A 26,303-nucleotide genomic window follows, 5' to 3' on the forward strand; every position below is an offset into this window, starting at 1 on the left:
GGCCAAGTGTGTGGGGTGACGTAAATCACACGAAGAAGAAATGACCGGGTGTAAACATGGCGTCTTCCTTGGACGAGGATGAGATCGACAGTGATGATTTTTACTCTTTGCTTAACGTCCGGAGAGAGGTACAGTAACACGCTGGGATCTGAGCACATGTGTGTGCGGGAGCTTTGAGCTCAGACTCCGGGAACTTTCGCCGGCTCCCGCCGATCCGCGGCTCGTGTGATCTGACTTAATGGCAGCTAGGTGGCTAGCTTGTGACCCTCGACATTGGTTTGTGTGCTGTGACTCCTCGGTCGGTACTTTGCGAGGCAACCAGACAACTGACTGATCGGCTGCGACCTCAGTCCGGCTGTAGTTAGCAGCTAATGCTAACCCACTGACTGTCAGTTTCAGTTTCTGTGTGATTTCGCCCGAACTCGGGACACGCTGCTGCTGCTACTGTCCTGAAAGATTTCACCGTGCAAACAGATTATACCGTCACCATGTGCTGTGACGTGACATCTAACTCTCACATGAGAAATAAGTTATGTTAATTTCCTTTTTAGAAGTTTGCTCAAATCCGGGATACGATGTGCTGCACGCTGACTAAAGTTGAACTAACTTGTGAAGTTTATACGACAATTATTACAAGTCTGAAGTGAAGCTAAATGATACTTTCATTCAACAGTACTAGGAAAAAAAAGTTTAGTCCTCCCAACTTGAAGTAAATAAACAACATATGCACATTCTTCACACTTTTACACACTTGTTTTAATTCATTCATTTGTCGTGAATTGTGAGATGTGCAATAACCCAGGTACCCTAATTAACCAGTGCTTAGTTAGTTTGAGAAATATAAAGAAGCACCGGTTTTTATTTAATTAGCACTTAAAAATTTAGGTTAATGTTTTGCAATGATTGTATTTCCTTCTCCACAAAAACAACAGGATATGTAAATCAGTCAAGGGTACCCTCACTTTTTCATAAATGCAGAAAAACACAAAATATGTGAGGGTTTCTATGCCTGTGATTAAAAAAATATATATATATTTTTTTTCAGGTTTGGTAAAAGACTTTTGCACTGTAGTCTGTTTCACCCTAACTAATTTATAACCTATCAAGTCAAAGCAACATCTGCATCTCTCTATCTAGATTGTTCGTCACACGTCCTCTAAACCCTGCAGGGTGTTAAAGCAGAGCTGGTGGAGTTTCTTATTGATGTGCTACGTGATCCGTAAACTAAGTTGCTAGTGTCTGAGTGCCTGAGTTCACCTGTAGCAACACCATGCTGTGTTTTTGGTTACTCCTGTGTTTGTTTGTTTTTAAGTTTCCCTGCAAGGTTTCTCTCTCACACTTTTTCAATATTTGGCTTCAGGCTACACAGGATGAACTGAAGGCAGCGTACAGGCGGTTATGCATGCTCTATCATCCAGACAAACACCGGGACCCTGAGCTAAAAGTCCAAGCAGAACAGCTGTTTAACCTCGTACATGAAGCTTATGAAGGTGAGCAACGGTTTTTGGAGACATCATGCAGATGCAGCAACACATGAAACTAATGTTGTGATCTTAATTAAAGTATTTAGAGACCTGAACTGTATTATTTGTGGATATTAATGTTTTTTCTCGGTTTCTAGTGCTCCGTGATCCACAGTCACGGGCTATCTATGATATCTATGGCAAGCGAGGACTCGATGTTGAAGGATGGGAGGTAAGTCCATTTCTGACTGTAGTTGCTGATAATTAACTAACTAGCTACCGCTTGTAAAACAAAGGCTATTGTGGTGATAGTCCACCATTTATTAGGCTCAAAATATGTAATAGCTGTGTCTCAATTCAGGGGCTGCATTGTTCAGAAGCTGCATTTTAATGGCTCTTTCAAATGTGTCCTGTGATAGATCCCTTGTCAAAAAGAGATTACAGCAGCAAAGACAAAACAGTCAGAGAACTCCATTCATAGGTGTAATTATCATCAATCAAAAAGCTTATGATACAAATGTGATGAATAAATAAGAGGTGGCAATAGTAATCTTATATTAGTGACCACCACAAGATATACCTTGTGGTGGTCAAGGGTATTTACATTGTCAATAATTTTTAGTGTAGACAGATCTTTGTAAATTGGAATGCTCTTGGCAGAAATCTATAAATTTCAGTTTTGAAACGTTTGATAGTCATGTGACTTTGGACTATGTTGACGACATGGAGCATAAAAATGTGATTTTAAGTTTTTGGTTGATGCTCACTATGTTTTTACAAAATGTCTCTTAACTTGGAGCCTGTATTCCTACCTCACGAATTCCCTGTCCCTACATGACATCGCTTCCTCAAACCTCCATGGAATAGTCAGTGTTTTGCCTCGTCCAAAGCCCTTAATGTTCAAGAGAACAAAATATTATACTTTATATATATATTTACACAGGGAGAACATTCTGGAGCATGAAATACCTGTGAAATTACTCTTACTCTAACTTTTTATCTGCAACCTCTGAAGCAGCCAATCCTCATTTTCGCTTTGCATTCAAATCATATCTTCTTGCCCCAGGTGGTGGAGAGGAAAAGAACCCCTGCAGAGATCCGAGAAGAGTATGAGCGTCTTCAGATAGAGAGAGAAGAGAGAAGACTTCAGCAAAGGACCAACCCAAAGGTATGTTCCGGGAAGATAACAAGCCTCATACTTAACTGAACGTAGAAAAAAAAAGTAATTTAGAGTCTTGTCCATATTACGTGCATTGTTAATTAACTTGGTATTCATTCCTGCACTTATTATTCACAGGGAACGATTAGTGTGGGTATCGATGCCACCGACCTCTTTGACAGATATGAGGAGGACTATGATGATGAGGCCGGAGGGGGAGTCCCACACGTGGAAATCAACAAGATGCACATATCACAATCCATAGAGGTGATGAGAGAATCCTCACAGGTCTTTAAGTGATGTTAACCATGTGTGTTTCATGGTAAAGCTGAACGTTTTACATGTCCTCCTTCAGGCTCCTCTCACTACAAAAGACACAGCCGTTTTGTCCGGCTCCCTGTCGACCCACAATGGAAATGGAGGTGGCAACATTAACTTGGCCTTGAGAAGAGTCACCTCGGCTAAGGGCTGGGGAGAGGTACGCTGCATTCTCCCTGGGCACCACACGTGCTCCATTTGTAATTTCATACGATGGCAAACTGGGACAGATTTTGTGTCACACTCCCTGTGTCCTCCTCTTCACAAAGCATCTGTCTGCCTGTGTGGTACAACATGCACTGACAATTTAAACATTTCTCCTTTGTGTGACGCAGGTAGAGTTAGGTGCTGGAGACACCCACGGACCTCTCTTAGGGATGAAGATATTCCGAAACTTAACACCTCGATGGTGGGTTTTTGAAGTGCCAGACAAAAGTTGTGTATTTTTTTTTAACCACATCATGAAGCATTATTTTTTGTCCTCTTTTCTCTCAGCTTTGTGACGGCTCAGTGCGGCCTGCAGTTTTCATCTCGAGGCGTGCGTCCCGGGGTCACCACGGTTCTGGCCCGTCACCTAGATAAGAACACTATGGGCTACCTGCAGTGGCGATGGGGGATCCAGTCCTCTATGAACACCAGCATCGTCAGGGACACCAAGAGCAGCCATTTCACCCTCGCAGTGCAGGTTAGCAGCCAGCAGTTCTATTTAACTCCATTAAATCAACACACGCTTGTCAGGGTTGTGTCTGAACATTTACTCTTTGTCTCTGCAGATTGGCATTCCTCAAACCTTTATGATGATGAGCTACCAGTACAAGTTCCAAGATGACGATCAGACGAAGATTAAGGGCTCCGTAAAGTATGCTGTCATCGTGTATTGTGCAATATCAAGACCACAATGTAGTTCATAATGATATATATGTTTTGGTGAATCTGTTATAGTGAGTTGTGCGTTCCGGTGAGAAAACCAATTCCAGTGTTGAGTGCAGGATAAGAGGCAGCCGCCACGTCTTTGTGTTGCAGATCAGGTTTCTTCGGCACCGTGGTGGAGTACGGTATTGAGAGGAAGATCAGTCGACACAGCGTCCTGGGGGCCACCGTCAGCGTGGGAGTGCCTCAAGGTGTCTCCCTCAAGATCAAGTAAGCGTGGCTCTTTGCTCCCATTTTCCTGTTTGGTGTAGCCCATGAGAATTAAGACACACGATAATAAGCCATTCAGAGACAAGTTGTGTCATCCATTTTTGAGGATGTACACACAGGATTGGACCCATTCAGATGCTATCTAGTGCTCTGATATGATGTTTATAATGATGTGTATATCCAGGCTATCTCAAGATAAATGCTCTTCAGTTCACTGTCTATCTGAGAGTGTGTATTTTCAATTGAAGGAATTTTCAGTTTAAAGCAGATAGCTCTACGTAGCTGAGACAATACAAAAATTTTATATTTTTTTTATATGTGTGATCTTGCCTGATGATTATTTCCCCAAAAAATTCCCAGCATTACACAGAGTTACCAATTTCAGCAGCCGGTTGGATTATAAATACTGAAACCAGCTCTCTGCCCGCAGGCTAAACAGAGCCAGCCAGACGTACTTCTTCCCGATTCACCTGACTGACCAGCTCCTGCCGAGTGCTGTATTTTACGCCACAGTTGGACCATTGGTTTTCTACCTCGCCATCCAGCGGCTTGTTATTCGGCCCTACGTGCGGGCCCAGAAGGAGGAGTAAGAAACCTTCATTTTTAAGTCGGTTGATTCATGCAAGAAATGTTATTGGAAGTAGCACCGCATGTATTATTATGGCTGGATTTTTACGAGTTCATTTTTATATCTCCATTTATCTTCGAACTCAACAGAGACTTGGAGAAGCACCGGGAGAGCTCGGCCTCTAATATCGCCAGAAAAAAACAGGAGGCAGAAGGAGCAGTGAGTGTTTTACAGGCTGAATTGCAGCTCTGGTGATTATCCTAGATTGTGCTTTAGTGTTGGATTAGAGATGCAGGTATTTGATGTTGACTTTCAAGAAACATTATAAATCCCAGAACATTCAGACGAAGGGGCTGAGACAGAATTAGATCAAATGCAAAGTCTCATTGAATTTCATTTGTTTAATCCATATGATCCACATGAAATCTGATTGTGTTTGTCTCCCTCTCTGTCACTTTCTCATCTCCTAAGGTCTTGCTCATGCAGGAGTCTGTGCGCAGGATAATTGAAACTGAGGAGTCCAGAATGGGTAAGATCAGTCGTATTTAAAGGATGAGCTTATAATTAACAGCAGGTTATGAAACAGTTGGATTCTCTTATATTTCTTTAAAACCAACATTAACGGGTATATGCAGTTTTTTTTTTTAAACACAGGTAATAAGGTTATTGGCAACTGACTCCTTTCCCATCGCTAGCAGAGGAAGTTTCCTTTTTGTTTTATTTCCCCGCTGAGTCATGTTTGACCAGATTTCAATGCTCTGTCCACAGCAGACGTGCTTTGTGAACACTGATAAAATTCAGGTGGATTTTTGTGGAGATATGGGCAGATTTTTAATCAGGATTAAAACAGTTGATAGACTAATAGATCTCAGTGGATTTTTTTAATGATCCATTTTCCGACTGCTGGTTATCGGGGCGTTTTAGTTGCCTCTCAGCAGACAGTATAATTTTCACCCTGGGGGAGTTTGGAAAGGGATAATTTGGCGTATGACACCTGTGACAGTAGAGGTTGCTTTGATTTTAGTGTCATCATAGGTCCCCTAGACTTAACACTTTTAGATTAACAATTAATAGCTCTGAGTGTGCATTTACTTATACTTCTATATTTGTGAGGACCATTTTGAGCATAGACCTTAAGGAGTGAGGACATTGTGGCCGGTTCTCAATTGTTTGAGGGTTAAGACTTGGTTTAAGGGTTAGGGTTAGAACTAGGTTAGAATGAGGTTAGGGTAAGGCATTTCGTTTTGATGGTTAGGGTACGTGGGCTAGTAAATGTATAATGTTAATGAGCGTCCTCACTAAGATAGAAGTACTGATGTGAAATAGTCATCGTGGTAATCGTTAATGCAGCTTGCAATTAAAATTAATTGTTCTGACTTTTTGTTTTATGTACTTACAAAAGTCTCAAATTCCACTGTTTTTTTTTTATAAACTGTGTCTACACTTGGTTAAAACTGTTCTCTGATCAATGTGTGGACTTGATATCAGTTCATCCAAAAATCAGGCTCTGTTTTATCTGTTAGTGATTAATTAGCATTTTAAGTCCAAGTAAAAAAAAAAGGAAGTTAATACATGAAATTCCCTGTTGATTAAAACTATCTTCTATGTTATGGAAGTTTTCGGGAAGCTGGTGAAAGGAGAACTCAGGCAGCAGCTGATGTCCTATGCAGAAGGTTTTAATTTAGACTTGATGCATCAAGGATGCACCAAGTCGGACCATGTCTCCCACACTATCCCAGTATATCTCCCTCTATTTCTGTCACCCATTCTAACAGCACATCCATGAAAGGCTAGAATTGCTGACACTCTCTATGTTACATGTAGGTGTTCACAATCCTATTGGATAGTTAAGCCTAAAGTTTGAGTTCCTAAATCACCTGGAGTCCTTACGTCTGGCAACTGATTAAATACACAAAAGAGTTGAAGTTGAGTTAGATATGAAAGTTGCTTAACGTAGACACTACAATAAACTGTTGGTTGGTCCTTTATCTGTAACCTCACCGTGGGTACTGCTTAGAGAGAGAAGGGAGTATCTGTGGACTTTAGACAGGCACTATTCTCCTGTACAGATATAATGTTATATACAATAATATATAGTGGTGTGAGGATGGTCAAAGATTCTCTATGCTTCCTCCTCAATCAGGTCTCATCATCCTCAACGCCTGGTACGGCAAGTTTGTGACAGACAACAGTAGAAGACACGAGAGGGCAAAGGTCATTGACGTGACCGTGCCCCTGCAGTGTCTGGTGAAGGACTCCAAACTCATCCTCACCGAGGCCACAAAGGTGAGAACATTGATCCGGGGCAAGATTTTCCAAAACCGAAGCAGATTTGTCAGTATGATGTGTAACAGATTTATCTCCTCAACTTGCTGTACGATGATTTAGTGATGTGATGTTTTTTCTTCTCCAGTCTGGACTCCCTGGCTTCTACGACCCCTGTGTGGGGGAGGAGAAGAGCCTAAAGGTGCTGTATCAGTTCCGTGGAGTCATGCATCAAGTCCTGTCAGGAGACTCGGAGCCACTCAGGATACCAAAGCAATGTGAGTCCCTTTATCTCCTGTACAGCACAGTGGCTGCCTTGTGTGGGGACGTGTTGTCTTCTTGCTCCTACTGCTGTGATATTTGGTGCGTTTCAGGGCAGGTTAATGATTTCATAGATCGTTTATATGTTATGTTGAACTTTCTCCCCGGCCCGTGTTCTAGATGTTTCTTGCAGCAGGGGGATTTTCCTTTGTAGACGTATTTGATGCAACACATCCCAGAACATTTTATCTCTGCCTTCTCCTGAAATCCACTGAGATTTACTTTCTGCCACCGGCGTAATATGTTTCCTCTACTGCTTGTTTTTCCCCTTCACAGCTCACAGGATCGACGCCGACACATAGGAGGAGCTCCTCCGCTGACCAAAAAGACTCAACTCTGGGCTGTGGAAAAGGGAAGCTGGATAAACGTGTTCTAGATGCGACATTGGTTTAAGTCGCCGTTACTCAGAAATTGTTCATTTACCTTTTTTGTCTTTATATTCATTTAAATAAGCAGAGCGGAGTATGAGCGTCACAGACTGGGCTGATCCTAAGTCAGTATCCACAGACGGGGTTGTGGCCTGCCTGAAATTCTAATGTGACTCCAAAATCAATGGCTACCATCCCACTTCTCAGGGCTCACAGCCTCCCTGGTATCCATTTATTTTTGGTATCGCTTGTAATTTATGATCGAGTTCTATGTACTGTATTGTACATAGACTGCAGTGCCTATGTGATTGAAGACATGAATGCACCTCTGTGTATTTGCCATATTATTAAAAAAGAAGTCTCTCTAATGTTGTTTGACAATTTGGTATGATTTCATAAGAGGAAATATCTTTGATCACTTGTTTTGGTTAGATTTAAATAATTTTCTTATGTAAAGGGGAAACAACTGAAATATGTGAATTTGGCCAATTATATAAATGGGCTGGGCAAAGGAAAAATATGGAAACATGCATTTTACATGACAGTTAACCTCAGTGAAGTCTGTGGGTCTTCTCCCTTTCGACAGCTGTTTTTAAAATTTCTTTAATATCAGGTTTGAGGCTTTCATGAATCTTCTCTTTCTTCACTTGCTTGTAAATGCGCTATAATTAGAAATAAGCTGATTAACTGGAAGCACAACGAGACCAAAGATTGTTTTACTTCCAGGGAAAAATTAAACGCTGCTTTTTTTTTTAAAGAATCATTAGTGGATCATGTTAAAGCACAGACACAAACAACATCCTGGAAATGCATCATGTGAAGACACTGAGGATTCCTTTATCAAGTCAAACTACGTTTATCAGGTTTATTATCCTCTGTGCTCCTTGATGTTAATTAGTCATTAGATTATTTATTTTTAGAGGCACATTATTGAATCAATCTCACTTTCTGTCTAATCATTAGTCAAGTCAGATTTATTTAGCTTAAATGTACCTTTCAGTCATCTTTGTTTTTCTTTATTATATTATAAGTTATATCATATTATATTGCATTATGTTATGTCAAGTTATATACCATTGCATTATGTTATATTATATTTCTTATATATTATATAGAATATAATCATTGTATTATGTTATATTATGTTATATAGTAAATATATTCTATTAATTTATATTACATTTCATCATGGTAGTTAACATTGCATTATGTTATAATATAAAGTATATATATATTATATATAGTATAATAATTATATTAGGTTATATTATAATACATTGTTATATGGTAAATATGTGATATATTAAGTTAATTACATTGTATAATGTGATATATTTTATTATTACTATATTATATTATATTATATAATGATTGATTGTTGATCTGAAGTAGCAGTTGGAATCACATTACTTTAGTAAGATGCGTTACTTTACAACTTGAGTCGGCTGTCGTGTGTTTACTGCGTCAGCTGAGCGTCTAGCTCCGCCCGCGCTTCGGCCCCGCTCCTCCCGGGCTGTCCCGAGGTGCAAAACGGAAGAAGTGGTGAAGTGACAACATGGTGTCTCACTATGGGAATCGAACCCTTCACCCGCGGTCTGTTTCCCCAGATGAACACGAGAGGACCTGTCGGTGCTGAAGGAACCGAACCAGCCGGTTAGAGCTCGGTAGATTGTTGCGTTGCAGCCGCGTCTCGCGACACGTCTCCGTCCGGGAGCTGCACTTCCGCGTTGTGTCGACGAATATAAACAACCGAAGATACGTGTTCGTATCTCTGCGGCTGCTCTGACAAACCGAAAGTGGTTCGAGGTATTTGATCGTCGGAGGCTGAGCGAGGGGGACGCTTCTGTCCCATAGACTGGTTCTAAAGACGTCTGTCCCCGGCGTAGGGAGAGGGAGGAGGAGGAGGAGGAAGAGGACAGCGGCCGACATGGGTTCAGGTCAAAGCTTCGAGTCCGCCCCGCGTCGGCTGAAGACGGAGACACAGTCCGGTTCCTCTTCCAATGAAGACGTGAGTGAGACACCTCCATGTGACTGCAGCATGTGGACGGGTTCACTTTCATTCCAGAGACCGTTTGGAGACACACTTTGATATCTGACGGTTTCAAATGTGTTTAAATATGAATATCCTAGGAATGTACCAAAAGTCATAATATATAGGTTTGACAGATTTGAAGAAGAACAGATAAAAAACTACTCGTGAGAGGTTCTGATAATTAAAATGCTGCAACAGTGATACTTTTAATTAATTTCTAATAATATCTTAGCTATTCTGTAACTATGCACAAGTTGCATTTGGGGTTTAATGTCTCATTCTTTTATTTATTCGACGAGAAAAATATTGGAACTGTGGTACATACACAGATAATCAGAAGAATAATTCCAAATTCTGCAAAAGCAAAAAATAAGAGACAATAACATGAGCTCTAAGAGTCGAAGGGTAAATAATGAGTCCAAAGGTTTATTATTGAGACAAGTCTGGATTGCATCAGCCCACAGATAAGCCCTGTGTGTCCCATTTGTTCTCAAGCAGCTGTCCGCTGTTCCTCTGGAGATCCTGGAGGAGATCCTATTGAACCTCCCTTACAAGGAGGTGGTGAGTATTTGTCGGCTGGTGTGCCATCAGTGGAAGGAAGTGGCCGACAGTGAATCCTTGTGGAGAGAGAGATGTAGGAGAGAAGGATATCGCCCCAGTGATCCTTCCAAAATACCCAACGACTGGAGGTTGTTCTACTTCTTGTGCAAGAAGAGGAGGAATCTCCTCAAGAATCCAAGAGGAGAACGTAAGAAGACACAAACAATAACTTCCAACACTTTGTTTTACGTTGAGCAAGAAATCAGCCCTTTCAAAACACAATCCTATTCTGTGTGTTTACAGATAAAATGCAGGGTTGGCAGATAGTGGAGAACGGTGGCGATAAGTGGAAAATAGAGGGAGTCATGGTGCGACATCCTGATGACACAGTCCAGAAAAACTTTGTGACTTCTTACGGGTGAGTATTCAGACCAGGAGAGATGCACCAGGGGAGATAAAGGAAAACGTGGTGACTGAGACAAACCTCTGCTATCTGCAGAATGTGCAAGAAGGCCCAGCTGATTGATCTGGAGAGGGAAGGCTACAACTCATCGTTTATGGATCACTTCCAGCCAGACATCAGAATATCGGACTGGTGAGAACACTACACATCGATGTAATTGTTGAATCAATGGCGAATTGAGTCAGTCTCAAACATAATCCAATTCTTTCTGTTATTATAAATCACATCATCTACACAGCGTGTCTATATTCATTAGAGTCATTGCACACGAGAATATGTGCTACCTTTATTCAAACAATTGAAGTCCTGACTTTCAGAGTGGTTTTGCAAAAAATATTTATCTGTATTAAACTAGTTCCACATTTAACTTTGACTATGGTTAAATTAAATAACCATTTAACTCAGTAGTCAATGAAACTCGTGTAAATCCCATTGACTAGGACATTGTTTCGCTAACGCTGCTACCACCTCAACCATTTCTATTACAAGATAAAGAACAGAGGTAAATATGATAATTTAGCCTGTTTGGATGCAAAAGAGTTGTGTGTACCTCGCCCAATATCTGCTGGGACTGGCTCTTGTCTAGATGGTGGATGGATGGAATAAAGAAAAACAGCATAATCAAAACAAAGGAGTGTGTGTCCCAGTGAACAGTGCTGAAAAAACAGGCCCATAGTTAAAGCTGATTGTTGACTCATGATCTACCGTGGGTGCTCACGCTGGTGCGTCTGTATTCCCTCAGGTATGCTCCACGATTTGACTGTGGCAGTGAGTACGACATCTGTGTCGAGTTGCTGAATCAAAAGAAGCAGCCGCTCCACACGTTCGCTCCGGAGACGGTTCTCTTCGAGCAGTGGAACGAACAGAAGTGGTACCGGGTACGTCCAACGCTTTAATTGGCCCAATTAGGTTCAGATGAGGTTTTTCAAAGCTCGGGGACAAATCTAGACTCACTGATTGTTTGTTTTTCAGATGACCCATGTTTTCCAGAGCTATGGACCTGGTGTGAGATACATTCGTTTCACCCATGGTGGGAAAGACACACAGTTCTGGGCAGGGTGGTATGGAATCCGTGTTACCAACAGCTGTGTGGAGATAAGTCCAGCAGTGGACTAGTAGCTCTTATGGATTTAATCTGTTGCCTGAAATTGCACATATATTCATGTATTCCGCCTTACACAATCTGTGGTCCTTTTACATATTAAAGGATTTAATATGTACGGTTAAAATGCAATAACAAAACCTCCTCGTGCTGCACCTTATGAAAACATACAGTGTATGACGATAAAAAATATAAAAAAGTGATATAACCGTATATCTGAAGTAGTTAAGCCATTTTGAAGTAGAGGCTGAGCAACTCAAAGTTGTTTCAGTTTCAGCAGAAGAGCCATTATTATCCCTGAGAACAGGTCAGGTTCACAATCCACATTTCACTAGATAACCTAACCCCTGAACAGCCGTTGGTGTTTTGAGTACCATGTGGTTTTAGAACTCGTTAGGGACAGGAAGCCATGTAGCCGATAGTGACTCAGCTTTGAAGGTCAGGCTCTCTCCAAACTAACTTTCATTTCGGTTTGCTTCTCAGTCGTCCTCATTGAAATGTGCTGTGATGATATCTGTAGTTATATGAAGACAAAGTTGGAAGATCTCATGTGATTCTGTCTGTTATGGTTTAACACCGTCGCACTTCCTTGGCCCAGCAGCCATAATGAAAATATTCTTTGCACTCCTAACGTGTCAGTTGTGATGTGTAATATTCCTAATATAAAATATTTTTTTGGCTCAGAACTGGATGTATATCAAATTTGTATTTTTATACATCACGTCCCTCCGTCACCTGTGGAAAACTGTTACAAGTACACAAACTTCATGTATTGACGACAGAACACATCAATTATTTGAAGTTAAGTTTATTCATAATACTGGTTCATTGTGATGTTTTATCACAGGCAAGATAAGATACAGTACAACTTTGATGTCAAATTGAATAAAAATCATATCCGTCCAAGAAACTTGTCATGTTCCTGGTTAATTGGATTTCAGGGTCACGTCAGCTTCTTCAAATCTCGTTATCAACAATGCACATGTTTCATTCAGTCAATAAGTATATTCTCACTCTATTTACAAATCAAATTCAAGCCCAACATCTAGGGCAAGGGTGAAGTAAAAGAAATGCAAATAGTATTAGTTCAGTCATCTTCACAGGATGTCAAACCATGGGTAGCATTTTATAAGACGTGTCACAATGTGTTGTTGCCATCTTAATGATGCTGTTGCAGCGTAGCAGCGAGTTTGTTCCCTTAACAAAATAAATTAGCCTCCGGTTATGAGCTGTAACGCTCAAAGGTTTGTTATATAAGGGCATAAACATCACGTTCTCGCATACCTTACAAAACTTGTGCTCAAGTAGTTACTCAAATTGATGGTGACTGTTTGTGACAGATGATTTCTGATTGGAATGTTCCCATCGTTTGAGACTCAGGCTCAATGATGACTTGTTTCTCAGCCTCTGTGGATCTCTGCTCCGTCAGGAGTCAATTTGATCTGGTTTTCTTTGGGAAAACTAGAGCTACAGTGGAGCATACCCTAGAAATGTCAGATTACGTCAGCTGGTTCATAGATCTTCCAGGAGACTGTGTTTACAGACGTTGTGTGAAACACAGCGACTCCTGCTAACTCTTTGAAATTGTGTCAGTTCTTAAAAAAAACAATCTGAAAAACTAAATATTTGAGTTCCATGGCTGTAAGTGAATCTATAATGCTACATACCCAATCAGTGATGAAAGAAAACTGCAGTCGCATATACCAGGATTGAAGATGCAGTGCAAATGATTCACTTTAGGAAAAAAAAGTATCAGATGAAAGTTGCACTAATACAGAACTTGAGCTTCTCACTAACCCATCATTATAAGCTTATATTTGTGTTCCATAGGCCACTTGATACAACAGTTAGATCCACCACAATACCATCATTACAACAGTCAGTTCTTCCACTCGTGTCAAAATCAACTCTAATGTGGTCAAAGTGATCTATTATTGAACTGTTATCTACAGTTTGCTGATATACTTCACGTATTCAGTGTTCACATTATGCAAGTGGGGTAAAGTCATCAATCTTAAAATCATGTTCAGCACATTGACTGTTTGTAGGATAAGTCAGACAGAGGAAAAATATTTCATGATCTCTCAACTCATCTTGGAATGTGCTTGTGCAGGAAAAACCTCTTCAGGACTGTTAACCTAGATACGGGGAAGTGGTGTGGAGCAGGCAGCGATGCAACTTAGAGCAGAACACATTTATGTCTTTTCTTAGGTTCGGGGGGCTCCAGGGCCGCCAGTATTGCCTCATCAAACACATTCTTTAACCCTTTCTGTGGAAACAAGATATTCATATTCAAAACAGAGCCGTGCTCCAAATACAAATCAACATCTTCAGGGAACTCACTGCAAAAAGAAAGCTGAGGAGGAATGCAGTAGGACGATCAAAATGTTCCTTTATTCAAATAACATTAACAAGACTCTCCTCATGATCAAGTTGTCTGTGTAAAGACAAAAGCCCATGGGAATTATTTTTTTTATGCTGCAGTAAAAAAAAAAAAAAAAGGTTAATACTGTCTTAAGACAGAATTTAGCTTAAATACTTTTTAGGGTACAACTGATGCTGATGCTGAAGGGCTTGAAACCAAAACTATACCAAAACCAAAACTCAGTCATGTCCAGTTACACAGACTGAAAACAGAAAGAACTCAAGATTGGCACTTTTGACATATTAGGCAGCATTGATTATTGGGATTAGGTCAAGTCGGAAAAAGGAAATAAAGCACAGATGATCAGAAGGAGTTAAGTTAACGGGCACAGAGTTTGTAAGTTTAAAAGAGCAGTGTGGTAATTTCAGTAACAGACATATCTTTACAATGAGTAAGCAGCAGACGATCGAGAGGCAAGAAGCAAGAAGACATCAGAACAAACAGCATTTTCTCTTTCTCTGAGTTTCAGGGGGCTCTAAAGCGGCTAGGATTGCCTCATCAAATACGTTCTTCAGTCCCCGCTACGGAGAGAGGAAGAGAAGGAGAAAGACAGGCACACAACAGAGAGTTAGACGGAGTTTGAAGCTGAAGGCTGTTAGCAAGAGACAAGACAAAGCATTTCCACCCTTGTTAGGAAACTGACATCAAGACACATGCTTGCCAGACCAGCTTTTATTTTTTTAAGTGTTGCTTTAACGGGGGGGGGGGGGTCTTACCTGTGTTAGGGCCGAGCACTCAACGTATTTGACTGCCTTAAGGTCACGGGCCAGCTTTTCTGCTGTCTCGGGGGTGATTGGCTTCTGTTTGTTCTTGGCTAACTTCTCCACTGTGGAGGGGTCGTCGCGCAGGTCGATCTGAGTGCCTACCAACAGGAACGGGGTCTTGGGACAGTGGTGAGTGATTTCAGGAACCCACTGGAGAAAAAACAAAAAAGTTACTCTGGATGTTGGATGACATGCACTGAAAAGTGACAGAGGGGTTTATGGGATTTGGGAATATAGAAAAAAGGCAAATTGACTTTATCAACTTTACTCACTTCATGTATTTGTTATCAGTTGTAAACCTGTACATGTATGAGCTGGCGTGCCCCCAATCATGACCACAGGATAGACGGCAGTGACCCGGTTACATCACTAACTCAAACGTTGTGTAATTATAGTAGATGAATGGACTGCATTTATGAAAAGGCCTTTTCTAGTTTTAACTATCACTCAAAGTGAGTCACATTCACCCATTCACACAGCGCTTCTATATATAGCGTGTCTCTATCACACATTCCTTTCACACAGTGCTGGCACAGCCCTCAGGGGCAATTTGGGGTTCAGTGTCTCGCCCAAGGACACGTTGACAGGCGGACTGGAGAACACAGGAAACCGACCTTCTGATATCATTCATTTGAATTCTGACAATGCTTTATATTATATCTATACTGGTCTCTTGTACGTAGTCAGATCCCCTGCTAGTTGGGAAATTGAAGACATGACTTGCAGCGAGATACCGACCCCTGAATTTGATTGTGTGTCTGAGCATTTATGTCCCCTTACAGTATAAATCACTGTGTTAGTGTTACTTCTATTATGGCAGTCTGTCTTGTGTCTTGTGTCTTGTCAAGTGTTGCCTGCTGGGGCCTAACTGAAGTGTGTGTGTGTTGTTATTTGACACGGGGGACCACACTTTGCTCCCCTCAAGGGATAAAAAAGTTTTTTAATATCGATCTAATTCAATTTTGGTCCTTTGCTGTCAAGTTTAGGGCATATAAACAGTTATAAAGATCGATATAGGAACATTTACAACCTTTTTAAACCTAACACCAGTAACCAGAGAAAACATTTAAGGTAAACACAGCTTCATAGGGTAATTCTCCAGTCACTTAATCACAGAGCAGAGCACTATGGAATGAAGATGGAAGGAAGGAGAGAAAGGGGTTGATTCACACCGACATCAAATACACAACTCGCACTCACCTTTTCTTTAACGTTCTCAAACGAGGAAGGGGACACGGATGAGAAGCAGACTAAGAAGACATCTGTCTGTGGGTAACTTAGTGGTCGTAACCTGTCATAATCCTCCTGACCTGTGGAGAGACAACAACACAACAAGTTCATTTACCACAGGGCCAGACTCAAAAATGGATTTGAACTCAATTAAGAGGGAATAAACAAACTGACCTGCTGTATCAAATAAACCGAGGGTGTATGGTTCTCCCCCGATCATCACAGTTACAGCATAGTTGTCAAACACCTACGATGAAAACGAAAGAAACAGCTTTCAGGATTACGACAGCCAGCCCAAACCAGTCTGTGAAAACACCCCCACACCGACTTACTGTGGGGACATACTCCGAGGGGAATTTGTTGGTGGTGTAGGAAATCAGCAGGCAGGTTTTACCCACTGCTCCATCACCCACCACCACACACTTGATAGTCTGCATCTCTGTGCTTGTTCTGGATCAGCTAGCGAACTCGTCGGCTGCAGAGGAGGAGGGGGGAGGAGGAGGAGGAGGGGGAGGAGGAATAACAACAACCATTCAAAATGTATAATAAAGATAAATGCACCGTCCCTGAAACCAGTCCAGGTTGATATGAGTCAATGGGAGCTTTGATTAGGCGATGTGACCGGATGAGGTGGGGAAGCGTTTTCCTGGCATTAACTAATAAAGTGTCACACCCCATTACCAACACTCTCTGGAGGCTAACGCTGGCTAACGGTTCACACTAGCTTGAGGTAACACTGCTAACTTTAGCGTGTGAAACCCTGATAATGGCGGACATATAATAAAACGACAATATCTACTTAAACAACCACACAATGCTGACTGAAAAACGAGAAGATGTTTGTGTTTCGCTTAGCATGCTAAGCTAGCGCAGTAATCACCGGGCACCGCTAGCTAGTCAGCGAGTTAGCAAAACGGGTACGGCTAACGCTGGCTCGTAAAAACGAACGGGTTCCCGCTAACAAGAGGGAGAACCCAGGGTCAGGGCGGATGATTGCCGTCTAACCGAACCCGCGGAGGTGGGGAAATGTCTGCGGTGCCTACCTGCGTCTCTCCGTGGGTCCTCTCGCCGGTGTTAGCTCTGTTTCGCCGGGCGTTGGCACCAGCGACCCGCAACTTGGTTTACTCACTTCCACTGGCACCGTCAAGTCAGGGACAATGACACCGGGAAACCCCTTTCAAAGTAAAACACTCAAATATGTGACGCTACATTTAGCACATGATTAGCACCGTAACATTAGTTGTACGAAGATGTGAAGATGCTACCGTTGTTTATCTTGACTTTTTTTTACTCTATATGCAGGAATATGAATTATCTCTAGAGGAGTTTTCACTTGTTTCCTTTTTAGGATTTTGCTTTGACAGGCAACGTCCGGTCTTTATGTTGTTCGGCTTGACAGAAGCGGAGGCTGCAGAAGGGGTGACGTCACCCCCTCGATCCCTCACATCCTCCATCCTCATCTGAATCTGAGCTCAGCCACAGTTTGTGAATATCCTCCAAAAAGATGTATATATTTAATTGAGAGGAAGACAAAATATGAGAAATCCATTGATTTCAGTTTAGCTGAGTTTAGCTGTCTGAGAGAAAAGAAAAACATAGAACAACTGGGTAACAATTCATAATGAGCCCCAAACTTACAGTGTCATTAAAGGTGCAGTGTGTAGAATTTAGTGACATCTAGTGGTGAGGTCGCATGTTGCAGCTCTCCTTCCAAACAGGAAAGACAACCTGTGGTAGCTTCAGTTGTCATAAAAACTCAAAAGGTATTTTTTTTGTCTAGTCTAGGCTACTGTAAAAAAACATGGCGGCCTCCGTTTGGAGGAACCACTAATGTAAATATAACATTTAAATATAAACGTCCCATTCTTGGGTAAAGAAAACAACCATTGGTACAATTCGGATGAAACACACTATAGAAAACATCACCAGGATTATTTTAGATTCAGTTTCTGTCAAAGATCTCTTATCTCTTATATCTTACACACTGAACCTCTAACTGTATGAACAAGGCACAGACCTAATCAAATACCTTCTGTTTCCTATTGGTATTTAAATGTAAGTTATACTGGAGGGAAAGGAAACTGTAACATTTAGGGAGTAATCATTTATAGTTTTAGAAAAAAGGAGAAACAAATTACAGCAACTGATGTCTTTATTTCCATACATGGTTTAGTGCTGGAAGCAAATCAGAGGTTTGGGGAAAGTTGTGTTAACCATTTTCTTCCTGTGTAATTGAAGAATACAAATTGAACAGTTGGCCCTTAATTATTACATATTACAGACCCAACAGCTCATAGTGTAGTTTAAATAATTAAAGTCATCCCTACCTTTCTTTAAGAGTAATATGCAAAGTTTTTCGGGAATTTGAACATTATAAGCTTTTAATTGTACGTAAAAATCACTGTGTGTTTTAAGAATGAGCCATTAATTGCCCCTGTCTTTTTATTGTTTTAAAAGCAGCACTTCACATGAGTTGGGCCTTTGATTAATTCATGAGGGTTCTGTATTCTGCGTCTTTGTTTGCAGCACAAGTACAACACTCACAGATTCAGTAAAAAAACCTCAGACCTGGTAGTTAAATTTGAGAAGAACAGGCCTTTATGCCCATCCATATAAGATCTGCATACGCATTTAATGATAGTCAGGAGCCTCAGTTTTCCAGAGGTGCTATATTCAAAAGTTGAACCCATCTTTTGCGCGCCACTGAAATTAATGAGGTTTTAATCATTTAAATACAAGAAAAGAGAAGCTGGAAGCCAAATTTTCACTTGGTTTATTTTTCAGTTTAATTCACACCCTGATAGAGAGTCTGCTGGAGGAATGGTTCTGTGGCCTTACACGGTTATAATTCACCCATGATTAGAAATATGGTGCTGCCTGACTTTCATTCAATTGTTTATTGAAGTGACTTGTGATGGTGAAGTTGTTGTTGCCGACATGTTCTTCTTCTTCGCAGTTTGTATCCGCCACACAGCGATGTGAGTTGATATCAAACAGCCCAACATTAAAATAAAGAGGATCCAGCGTAGAGTCGCCCACCAACTAGTTAACAAAGAAATTAACTGGGATTAGAACCTGTTACTTTTCATGTATGCGGAACAATACTGTTTGTATTACTTTTTAATTTAATTAATTTTACTTTCACAGTGCAATATATTCCTCCTGGAGACTCATCTCACCCTATTTCATCATGATTCAGTGCCATCGTGGCGTCGGTGGGTGTCACCTCTGTGGAGAAAATACATTTGAGCTAAAAGTTGTACACAAATGAACCTGTCAAATGATGTGTATATTAAATAACTACTATAATCTACTGTTCTTTTCACCATTACCTGGGGTGAGAATCACTTTTTTGACTAAATCTCATAAATTGGGCTGTTAACATGACAAAAAAACATTTCATACATTTCAATTGTGATTTCCGCTCAAAAAGTAACAAATACAAAGATCAAGACAATACAGCAGTACACACAAATCATCAGAATAAGGGGCGGCAAACTAATTAAAAAAGCTTTTTTGGTTAGGGTTTACATAAAACCAAAAAATAGTTAGTTAGTTAGTTAGTCAGTTAGTTAGTTAGTTAGTTTAACCCGGAAGGTCCCAACATCTCTTCTACCAGGGAGTCACTTTCATTAGTTAGACTACACTTGTAGGTACAATATGGAATTGTCTGTAGATTCACCATTTTTAAAACAAGACAACTAACTGGGGACTGATATTGAGAGCATTGCAGGGAGAAGAGAGAAGAGTTATTGATATGAGTTTTTGTCTTCACGTTGTATAATCAAGACTATTAAAGAAGCAGTGTTGTTTTACATCTGAGGGAAACATTCATTACCTGTGACTGTGTCGGAGACTTTGAGCTGGACTCGAGTTTTGATGTCTCCTCCAAGTTGTCGGATGACACACCAGTACACATCCTCATCCCTGTAGCGGACTGAAGTCATAGTAACATTGAAGACTCCTGCCTCCTTATCATCAGCGATGAAGCTTCTGCCTCCATCCCACATGGTTGTCGCCTCTATACTGCACAGGATATACACCGCTCCTCTGCACCAGTACTTTGTGTAGCCTCTGTACCAAGGATCATACCGACAAGCAACCGTCACGGATCCTCCGTTTGCTGCGGTCACCACCTCTGGAGCGGAGAGCAGACCCGAGCCCACTGTCTGCTTCGTCAGCCAGATGAGAACCAGAACTGTGGCTGCCGGAAGAAAAGAGCAGAACCACATGATCTCAGTTAGAAAGTTGAACAAACCAATCGTTTCCATGTTACTCTGTTAGGTAGAAGCTTTAGAAGTTTCCATTAATTACCATCAACGAAGCCAGCAGATCCTCCTGTGATTCTCATGATGACAACTGACATCACAACGTGAAGTGGATGCATAATGCAACATTTAGCCACTTCCTCTTATATCCCACATACAGTTGTGCAATCAAGTGAAGCATGAGAAAAATGTTTTGCCTTTTTTGGGGCATTATTGTTGACATGCAACTTTTATATATTTTCCCTGTGCATCTTATTCTGCTGTGTTTACTGCCGCAGAGCGAGTGATGGATTCAGTTTGTTTACTTTAGCAGCAGGTGGCACTAAAGACCAAACTATCCAAAGACATAATAGATTTAATAAACATCAAAATTCTAGATTATCAACTGCATTGTTGCCAATCAGTTTTTGACAAATTATTTGGAATCTGGTTTGCAGACGCAGTTTGCTGTGCTTCACCACAGCTGCCTGAGAATTTCCTCAGGGTTTCCTTCCTGTAACATTAGTGGCTTAAAACAGATGCAACTGATGCCAGGGTTGTAATAAAGGATTAAGCTTTCAGATGTATTTTCATAGATTTAGCTATTTCATGTCAATATTAAATTCACGCTGGGGGTTTATTTGGGGGATTTCTGAGGTGCAGCTCCCTTGAGTGGAAATCATATAGGTTTAAATATTTCATAAATTTAATGTATTATGTTGTAATTTCGTTGTTTTCTTCATCATCTTGATCTTTATTAATCATTATTTCCCATCAGCAACTTTCTTTATTACAGGACTTATCAGAGGAGGATTTTAAGTGGACGTATGACCTCCTGTCTGTTGGTTTGTTTGTTGTTTGACAGCTGGATGACATGACAACTACAGAACTTGATAGAAGGATGGGATAAGAAACACTACAACATTGTAAAACAGGACTCCCCCCCCCCCCCCCACCCCAGCATTTTCACAAATATCTCAGGGAATATGACAAAATAACTATCAGATACGTCGCAGTTGAACGCATTGTGAAATTTGACTGACATGAGGGATGACAATGAACTGCAAGCACCAGATTAAAAAAAAAAACTTTTTACTGAACTCAATGAACTTTATAGGATAATTATCCACTTTTAGCAGCGTATAGAAACAACTTTGATGTGTATTATCAGAGTTCAGGATGAATGACATGAATTTGACTCTGAGAGCGAGGAGGTCAATCCACTGAGTTAAATAACAGAACTAGTGGTGACACACACAGTGGTTACACGTAGGCAGCCAACAGGTTGCAACACCCAGAAGCACAGAAGTCTAGAAAGTCTAGTCTCTGGAAAAATGGCAGAATGTCATTTTAAGTTTGTGAATATTTTTAAGGTCCATTTGGATGAGGTGACCCTGTCCACATTATTTATCTAAGTGTTTCAAGATCAGCAGATGTATAATGAAAGCACATGTAATATTTGACAGATGAGGAAATTCTCAAGTAAAATGTCCTGAGATGAAAAAACTTAAGACTCTGACACAACTCTCCATGACGTCAAAAATGTTTCTTCTAATCAATGTTTTAAATATTGTTATGTTGTTGATGTGTTCAGCTACACACAGCATCTATTTATCTTCTTTCCATCATGGGAAAGGGATCCTTCAAGCGTGGCTCCTTGTTAAGCCCTAAGAGTCAATTCTTTATTTGTGAATATGGGCTGTACAAATAAAATGACATTGATTCCCCGAGAGATAATGAAATGTCCTCAGTAAAACTCACTTTGAATTGTTTTTCACATATGCTCACCTTAACCTTGACATTTGCCCAAACATGTTTTGTGAGACACACCCTGAAAAGCAGACAGAGTTGTTTTGGAAAAAGCTGATGACATTAACTTCTGCTCCTGGGCTTCGGCTCAGCAGGGACTTTTTAATTTTCTTGCTGACACAAGCATATCTTTCTTTCAATATTACATAAACTGCTCATGATAAACAAGGCGGCGTTGTAATGGAGGCTGAATGATTAGATAAGTTCTCCCGTCCCCTGGGGAATGCTTGGGTCTTTATGTAAATCTCTTCACATGACATATCACAGTCCTCTTTGCAGTTTGATTACCATCGCTTATGTTTTCCAAAAGCAATTTTGCCCATTTGTTTTTATGAATCACCTCATACTATTTGATCAGATCAAATAACTTTACAAATCTATATGATCTCTTTTTTTGACAGAAGAAAATCTGTCTTTTCTTATGCTTTGCTGTAAAGATATGATTCACTGGATTTTTCCATTTAATACCTGTCATTTATACATTTTCATTACAAATTTGACAAGTAAGGCAAAACCATGAGAATATACTGTGTGTACCTCCTATTTAGCATTTATGACAAATTCATCATTGTTGTTTCAGGGTTTTGTGGTGATTGTTTTAAACATGAATCAGACCTGTTCGCTGCAGACCGTGTAAACCTATTTACTCTGCATGAATGAGACCTTCACACAAGGAGAAAGTGTGCGTGGAGAAAACGCCTGAACATACGATAAGGAATCACACAGGAATTCTTAAGTGAGCACTTTTGATAATCTCCTCTGGAACAATCACTTGTAAATAAACACCTGTTCTGGCAGGTGGACGAACTGGACGTGTATAAAAGTGAGTGCAGGGGTCGGTCGCCCTCCTTGTACAAGGTAATCATGGGCAAAGTACTGTTTGTGACGGGTAAGTCTACACTGCTGTGGTCTCTTTAATATGCCGTTGATGTCCTCATGAGAATGACTGTTTACCAGTTTTGCCTTTAACGGAATATTTCATCTATTTTTAAACCACAGTTCTGAGCCTTTTTCCAACTGAGATCAAATCTCCTTTGCGTAAACATGTTTTTTAACATTTACAGCTCTGACACTGCTGCTGCACGCGCAGCTCGGTAAGATATTTATAATTACATTATTCACTTTACTTCTAATGGTCATAAATTGCATTATATTGTTCTGTAAATGATGGGTTTCTTATGCCTCAAAGGCTCATCCTACATACTGTCATGCTACTTCACAAACTGGGCACAGTACCGACCACCTCCAACCATCTTTATGCCCACTGACATCGACCCATGCCTGTGTACCCATCTGATCTACGCCTTCGCCACCATCAAGAACAACAAACTGGCCACGTATGAGTGGAATGATGTGGAGCTTTACAGTCAGTTCAACAGCTTGAAGAACCAGTGAGTCGTTAAAAAATCTCTATTTTCTCTTGTACAAAGGGAAATTATCCTGTTGAAGAATAGAAATAACAATAATAGAGCACAGTTAGTGTGTTGAGATTGATTTTGTTGCCACTTGCTGAAGTAAAATATCTGATTTATTTGCAGGAACGGCAACCTGAAGACTCTTCTGTCAGTCGGAGGCTGGAACTATGGCTCCACAGGGTGAGATCATCCACAGACTCAACCCTAACCCTAACTCTAACCCTTACCCTAACCCTGACTCTGCAAACAACGAGGATCATCTGCTCAAACGCATTTCTCCTCCTGTATTAGATTCTCCCAAATGGTGTCGAGCCCTGCCAACCGTCAGACCTTCATCAGCTCCGTCATTTTATTCCTGAGGCGATATGAGTTCGACGGGCTGGACATCGACTGGGAGTATCCAGCCAACAGGGGCGGCTCCTACAGCGATAAAGAGAACTACTCAGTTTTCCTGCAGGTTCGTTTGTCATTTCTGCTTTTCTCTTTAGATTCGAAATTCACTTCCTTTAAAGAAATTCTAAACAGTTTCTTACCAAATATACAACAACAACACTACAGCTGCTGCCAAAGACCAACTTTAATTTGAGTCAAGCTGCACCAAACATACTTACAGTTATTAGTCTGCAAAATATATCAGATTTGTCTTTTTATCAAGATCCACAAATTATTTATTGTATTGGTGAAATTTACATTTTTTAATAAAGTAAAAACACATTTCCTGAATTCACTCTCTGATCAAGATCTGTACTAACATGGAATGCGTTCTTCCCTGACCCCTACTGTTTTTGTTTTAGCATAATCTCGCTTACAAACAAACAAACAAACAAATGGACAGGATTGAAAAGTTTCTTCTTAAAGACACATAACAATAAAACAATTCTCAACCTGGCCCTCTTACAACTCATGGATAATGAATCCTGGAGTTGACACTAAATCTTCCTCCCGCCCTGTGTTGACGCTCATCAGGAGATGAGAGCCGCCTTTGAGACGGAGGCCAAGCAGAGCAACCGGGCTCGTCTCCTCATGTCCGCTGCCGTAGCGGCCGGAAAGAACAACATCGATTCTGCTTATCAGATTCCCAAACTTGGCCAGTAAGCATTTGAAGTAACGTTAACGACATGAATGAAAGCTCGTTCAAGTCGGTGGTTAGAAAGTCCCCTCCTTGTTTTCCCCTCACAGGTCCCTGGATATGATCAATGTTATGACCTATGATTTCCACGGCTCTTGGGACCCTATGACTGGTGACTGCAGCCCCTTGTTCAAAAGTCCTGAGGACCAGGGTGACTTCATCTATTTCAACGTGGTGAGTGGAAAGAATAAACATGCATTTTATTTGCAATCTCTCTAGATCAAGATCCATGTATATGTCGGATTCCTTCATTCCAGGATTATGCCATGAACTACTGGAAGAGTCAGGGAGCCCCTGCTGAGAAGCTGATTGTCGGTTTCCCCACATACGGCAACACATTCACTCTAAAGAACCCTGCTGACCACAGGGTTGGAGCACCTATTGCCGGGGCTGGAACTCCAGGAAAGTACACGCAGGAGGCTGGAGAGCTGGCTTACTTTGAGGTACTCCTTCCTACGACCACCGTTACGCAATATTTATGCTTAGTAACAGAGCAGATTATAGTTTAGCAAAGTTTTGTAGCCATCAGACGAATAAGTGAATGATTTCTACGGCTGTCAATAACACACCCACACACCCACACACCCCAACATACACACACATAAACACACACACACACACACACACACACACACACACACACACACACACACACACACACACACACACACACACACACACAAACACACACACACTGACACATTTTGCTTTGTGACATTACAGATCTGCGGATTCTTGTCAGGTGCGACTGAGCTATGGAACCAGGCCCAGGATGTGCCATATGCCTACAAGGGAAACCAGTGGGTGGGCTATGACAACATGAAGAGCTTCCAGATCAAGGTAACAGACTGAGCTTTATCTCTGTAATCAGAACCTATATTTCTGTACGTTGCTTCAATTGTGTTACTTTATTCTGGCTGTGTGTAGGTTGACTGGCTGAAGAAGAGTAACTTTGGTGGTGCCATGGTGTGGACCCTTGATATGGACGACTACTTGGGCACTTTCTGCAACCAGGGAAAATACCCATTGATTAATGTTCTCAAAAAGGGTCTGAATCTGGATCAAGCATGTAAGACTCGAAATACACTTATTATTGATGATCTATGTGGAATTCATGAAATGTTCTGAGAAAAAGACTTAATAATTCATTTGTGGTTTCAGCCTGTGCCCCTCCTGCCACTCGCCTTCCTCCGATTGCCGGAGTGAGCACAAGCTCTGGAGGCAGCTCTGGAGAAAGCTCTGGAGGCGGCTCCAGTGGCGGCTCCAGTGGCGGCTCCAGCGGCGGCAGCTCCTCTGGTCGGGAATCAGGCACCAGCGGCATGAACAGCGGCTTCTGTGCCGGAAAGGCCAACGGCATGTACCCCAACCCGACCAACACGAACCAGTTCTACAACTGCAGCAGCGGGAAAACCTACTTCCAGAACTGTGCTGCCGGCCTGGTCTTCAGCAGCGCCTGCTCTTGCTGCAACTGGTCCTAAAGCTAAAGTTATAGATTGACTGGTTAACCATTCAAAGGCTGCTGGAGTCTGTTCTACATTTGTTCTG

The 26,303-nt window shown here is 41.2% G+C and overlaps 5 protein-coding genes across 7 annotated transcripts; 3 read left to right on the forward strand and 2 right to left on the reverse strand.

Moving 5' to 3' along the window:
* Nucleotides 1-7,970, forward strand: dnajc11a (DnaJ (Hsp40) homolog, subfamily C, member 11a). Its single transcript, XM_053425684.1, has 16 exons — nucleotides 1-128; nucleotides 1,361-1,490; nucleotides 1,622-1,695; nucleotides 2,530-2,631; nucleotides 2,761-2,889; nucleotides 2,978-3,100; nucleotides 3,276-3,349; nucleotides 3,436-3,625; nucleotides 3,714-3,799; nucleotides 3,964-4,080; nucleotides 4,511-4,666; nucleotides 4,798-4,867; nucleotides 5,120-5,177; nucleotides 6,792-6,934; nucleotides 7,062-7,191; nucleotides 7,511-7,970. Exons 1-16 carry the CDS (start codon nucleotides 57-59, stop codon nucleotides 7,534-7,536), a joined length of 1,680 nt encoding a protein of 559 aa, XP_053281659.1. The 5' UTR covers nucleotides 1-56; the 3' UTR covers nucleotides 7,537-7,970.
* A 1,111-nt stretch (nucleotides 7,971-9,081) lies between these two features.
* Nucleotides 9,082-13,328, forward strand: LOC128443030 (F-box only protein 6). 2 transcript variants are annotated; one of them, XM_053425722.1, is made up of 6 exons: nucleotides 9,082-9,610; nucleotides 10,130-10,382; nucleotides 10,478-10,592; nucleotides 10,674-10,769; nucleotides 11,380-11,515; nucleotides 11,610-13,328. In XM_053425722.1, exons 1-6 carry the CDS (start codon nucleotides 9,530-9,532, stop codon nucleotides 11,751-11,753), a joined length of 825 nt encoding a protein of 274 aa, XP_053281697.1. In that variant the 5' UTR covers nucleotides 9,082-9,529; the 3' UTR covers nucleotides 11,754-13,328. The 2 variants fall into 2 exon arrangements, with proteins under 2 accessions (XP_053281697.1, XP_053281698.1); XM_053425723.1 differs by having other exon boundaries at nucleotides 9,083-9,610; nucleotides 10,133-10,382.
* LOC128443036 (cell division control protein 42 homolog) lies at nucleotides 12,532-17,317 on the reverse strand. Of its 2 annotated transcripts, none has more exons than XM_053425731.1 (6): nucleotides 17,202-17,317; nucleotides 16,491-16,633; nucleotides 16,333-16,405; nucleotides 16,129-16,238; nucleotides 14,881-15,078; nucleotides 12,532-14,008 (listed from the first exon to the last, which is right to left on the reverse strand). In XM_053425731.1, exons 2-6 carry the CDS (start codon nucleotides 16,593-16,595, stop codon nucleotides 13,919-13,921), a joined length of 576 nt encoding a protein of 191 aa, XP_053281706.1. In that variant the 5' UTR covers nucleotides 16,596-16,633; nucleotides 17,202-17,317; the 3' UTR covers nucleotides 12,532-13,918. The 2 variants fall into 2 exon arrangements, with proteins under 2 accessions (XP_053281706.1, XP_053281707.1); XM_053425732.1 differs by lacking the exon at nucleotides 12,532-14,008 and adding an exon at nucleotides 14,115-14,685.
* Nucleotides 17,318-18,292: 975 nt separating this feature from the next.
* LOC128443033 (CMRF35-like molecule 3) lies at nucleotides 18,293-20,589 on the reverse strand. The gene is made up of 4 exons (XM_053425726.1): nucleotides 20,473-20,589; nucleotides 19,997-20,362; nucleotides 19,338-19,386; nucleotides 18,293-19,200 (listed from the first exon to the last, which is right to left on the reverse strand). The coding sequence occupies exons 1-4, from the start codon at nucleotides 20,543-20,545 to the stop codon at nucleotides 19,047-19,049; spliced, it is 642 nt and encodes a 213-aa protein (XP_053281701.1). The 5' UTR covers nucleotides 20,546-20,589; the 3' UTR covers nucleotides 18,293-19,046.
* Nucleotides 20,590-23,078: 2,489 nt separating this feature from the next.
* On the forward strand, nucleotides 23,079-26,236 carry LOC128443019 (acidic mammalian chitinase). Its single transcript, XM_053425705.1, has 11 exons — nucleotides 23,079-23,103; nucleotides 23,279-23,308; nucleotides 23,404-23,605; nucleotides 23,753-23,809; nucleotides 23,921-24,086; nucleotides 24,596-24,720; nucleotides 24,809-24,932; nucleotides 25,016-25,201; nucleotides 25,482-25,598; nucleotides 25,686-25,827; nucleotides 25,920-26,236. Exons 1-11 carry the CDS (start codon nucleotides 23,079-23,081, stop codon nucleotides 26,234-26,236), a joined length of 1,491 nt encoding a protein of 496 aa, XP_053281680.1.
* Nucleotides 26,237-26,303: the final 67 nt, after the last annotated feature.

This window comes from Pleuronectes platessa, chromosome 6, assembly GCF_947347685.1.
Source record: "Pleuronectes platessa chromosome 6, fPlePla1.1, whole genome shotgun sequence".
NCBI lineage: Eukaryota > Metazoa > Chordata > Actinopteri > Pleuronectiformes > Pleuronectidae > Pleuronectes > Pleuronectes platessa.

Bases quoted from the DNA above. Each gene is read 5' to 3' on its own strand.
- LOC128443030 (XM_053425722.1), top strand. From the start codon at position 9,530: ATGGGTTCAGGTCAAAGCTTCGAGTCCGCCCCGCGTCGGCTGAAGACG. The intron at 9,611-10,129 runs GTGAGTGAGACA...TTTGTTCTCAAG, and splicing joins GTTCCTCTTCCAATGAAGAC to CAGCTGTCCGCTGTTCCTCT. The intron at 10,593-10,673 runs GTGAGTATTCAG...TGCTATCTGCAG, and splicing joins AACTTTGTGACTTCTTACGG to AATGTGCAAGAAGGCCCAGC.
- LOC128443033 (XM_053425726.1), bottom strand. From the start codon at position 20,545: ATGCATCCACTTCACGTTGTGATGTCAGTTGTCATCATGAGAATCACA. The intron at 19,387-19,996 runs GTAATGAATGTT...TTTTCTCCACAG, and splicing joins AGTCTCCGACACAGTCACAG to AGGTGACACCCACCGACGCC. The intron at 19,201-19,337 runs GTGAGATGAGTC...TTTGTTAACTAG, and splicing joins CTGAATCATGATGAAATAGG to TTGGTGGGCGACTCTACGCT.
- dnajc11a (XM_053425684.1), top strand. From the start codon at position 57: ATGGCGTCTTCCTTGGACGAGGATGAGATCGACAGTGATGATTTTTAC. The intron at 3,101-3,275 runs GTACGCTGCATT...TGTGTGACGCAG, and splicing joins CGGCTAAGGGCTGGGGAGAG to GTAGAGTTAGGTGCTGGAGA. The intron at 4,868-5,119 runs GTGAGTGTTTTA...TCATCTCCTAAG, and splicing joins AACAGGAGGCAGAAGGAGCA to GTCTTGCTCATGCAGGAGTC.
- LOC128443036 (XM_053425731.1), bottom strand. From the start codon at position 16,595: ATGCAGACTATCAAGTGTGTGGTGGTGGGTGATGGAGCAGTGGGTAAA. The intron at 16,406-16,490 runs GTAAGTCGGTGT...TTTTCATCGTAG, and splicing joins CCTCGGAGTATGTCCCCACA to GTGTTTGACAACTATGCTGT. The intron at 15,079-16,128 runs GTGAGTGCGAGT...TTTTTTCTCCAG, and splicing joins TTGAGAACGTTAAAGAAAAG to TGGGTTCCTGAAATCACTCA.
- LOC128443019 (XM_053425705.1), top strand. From the start codon at position 23,079: ATGGGCAAAGTACTGTTTGTGACGG. The intron at 23,810-23,920 runs GTGAGATCATCC...CTCCTGTATTAG, and splicing joins TGGAACTATGGCTCCACAGG to ATTCTCCCAAATGGTGTCGA. The intron at 24,933-25,015 runs GTGAGTGGAAAG...CCTTCATTCCAG, and splicing joins ACTTCATCTATTTCAACGTG to GATTATGCCATGAACTACTG.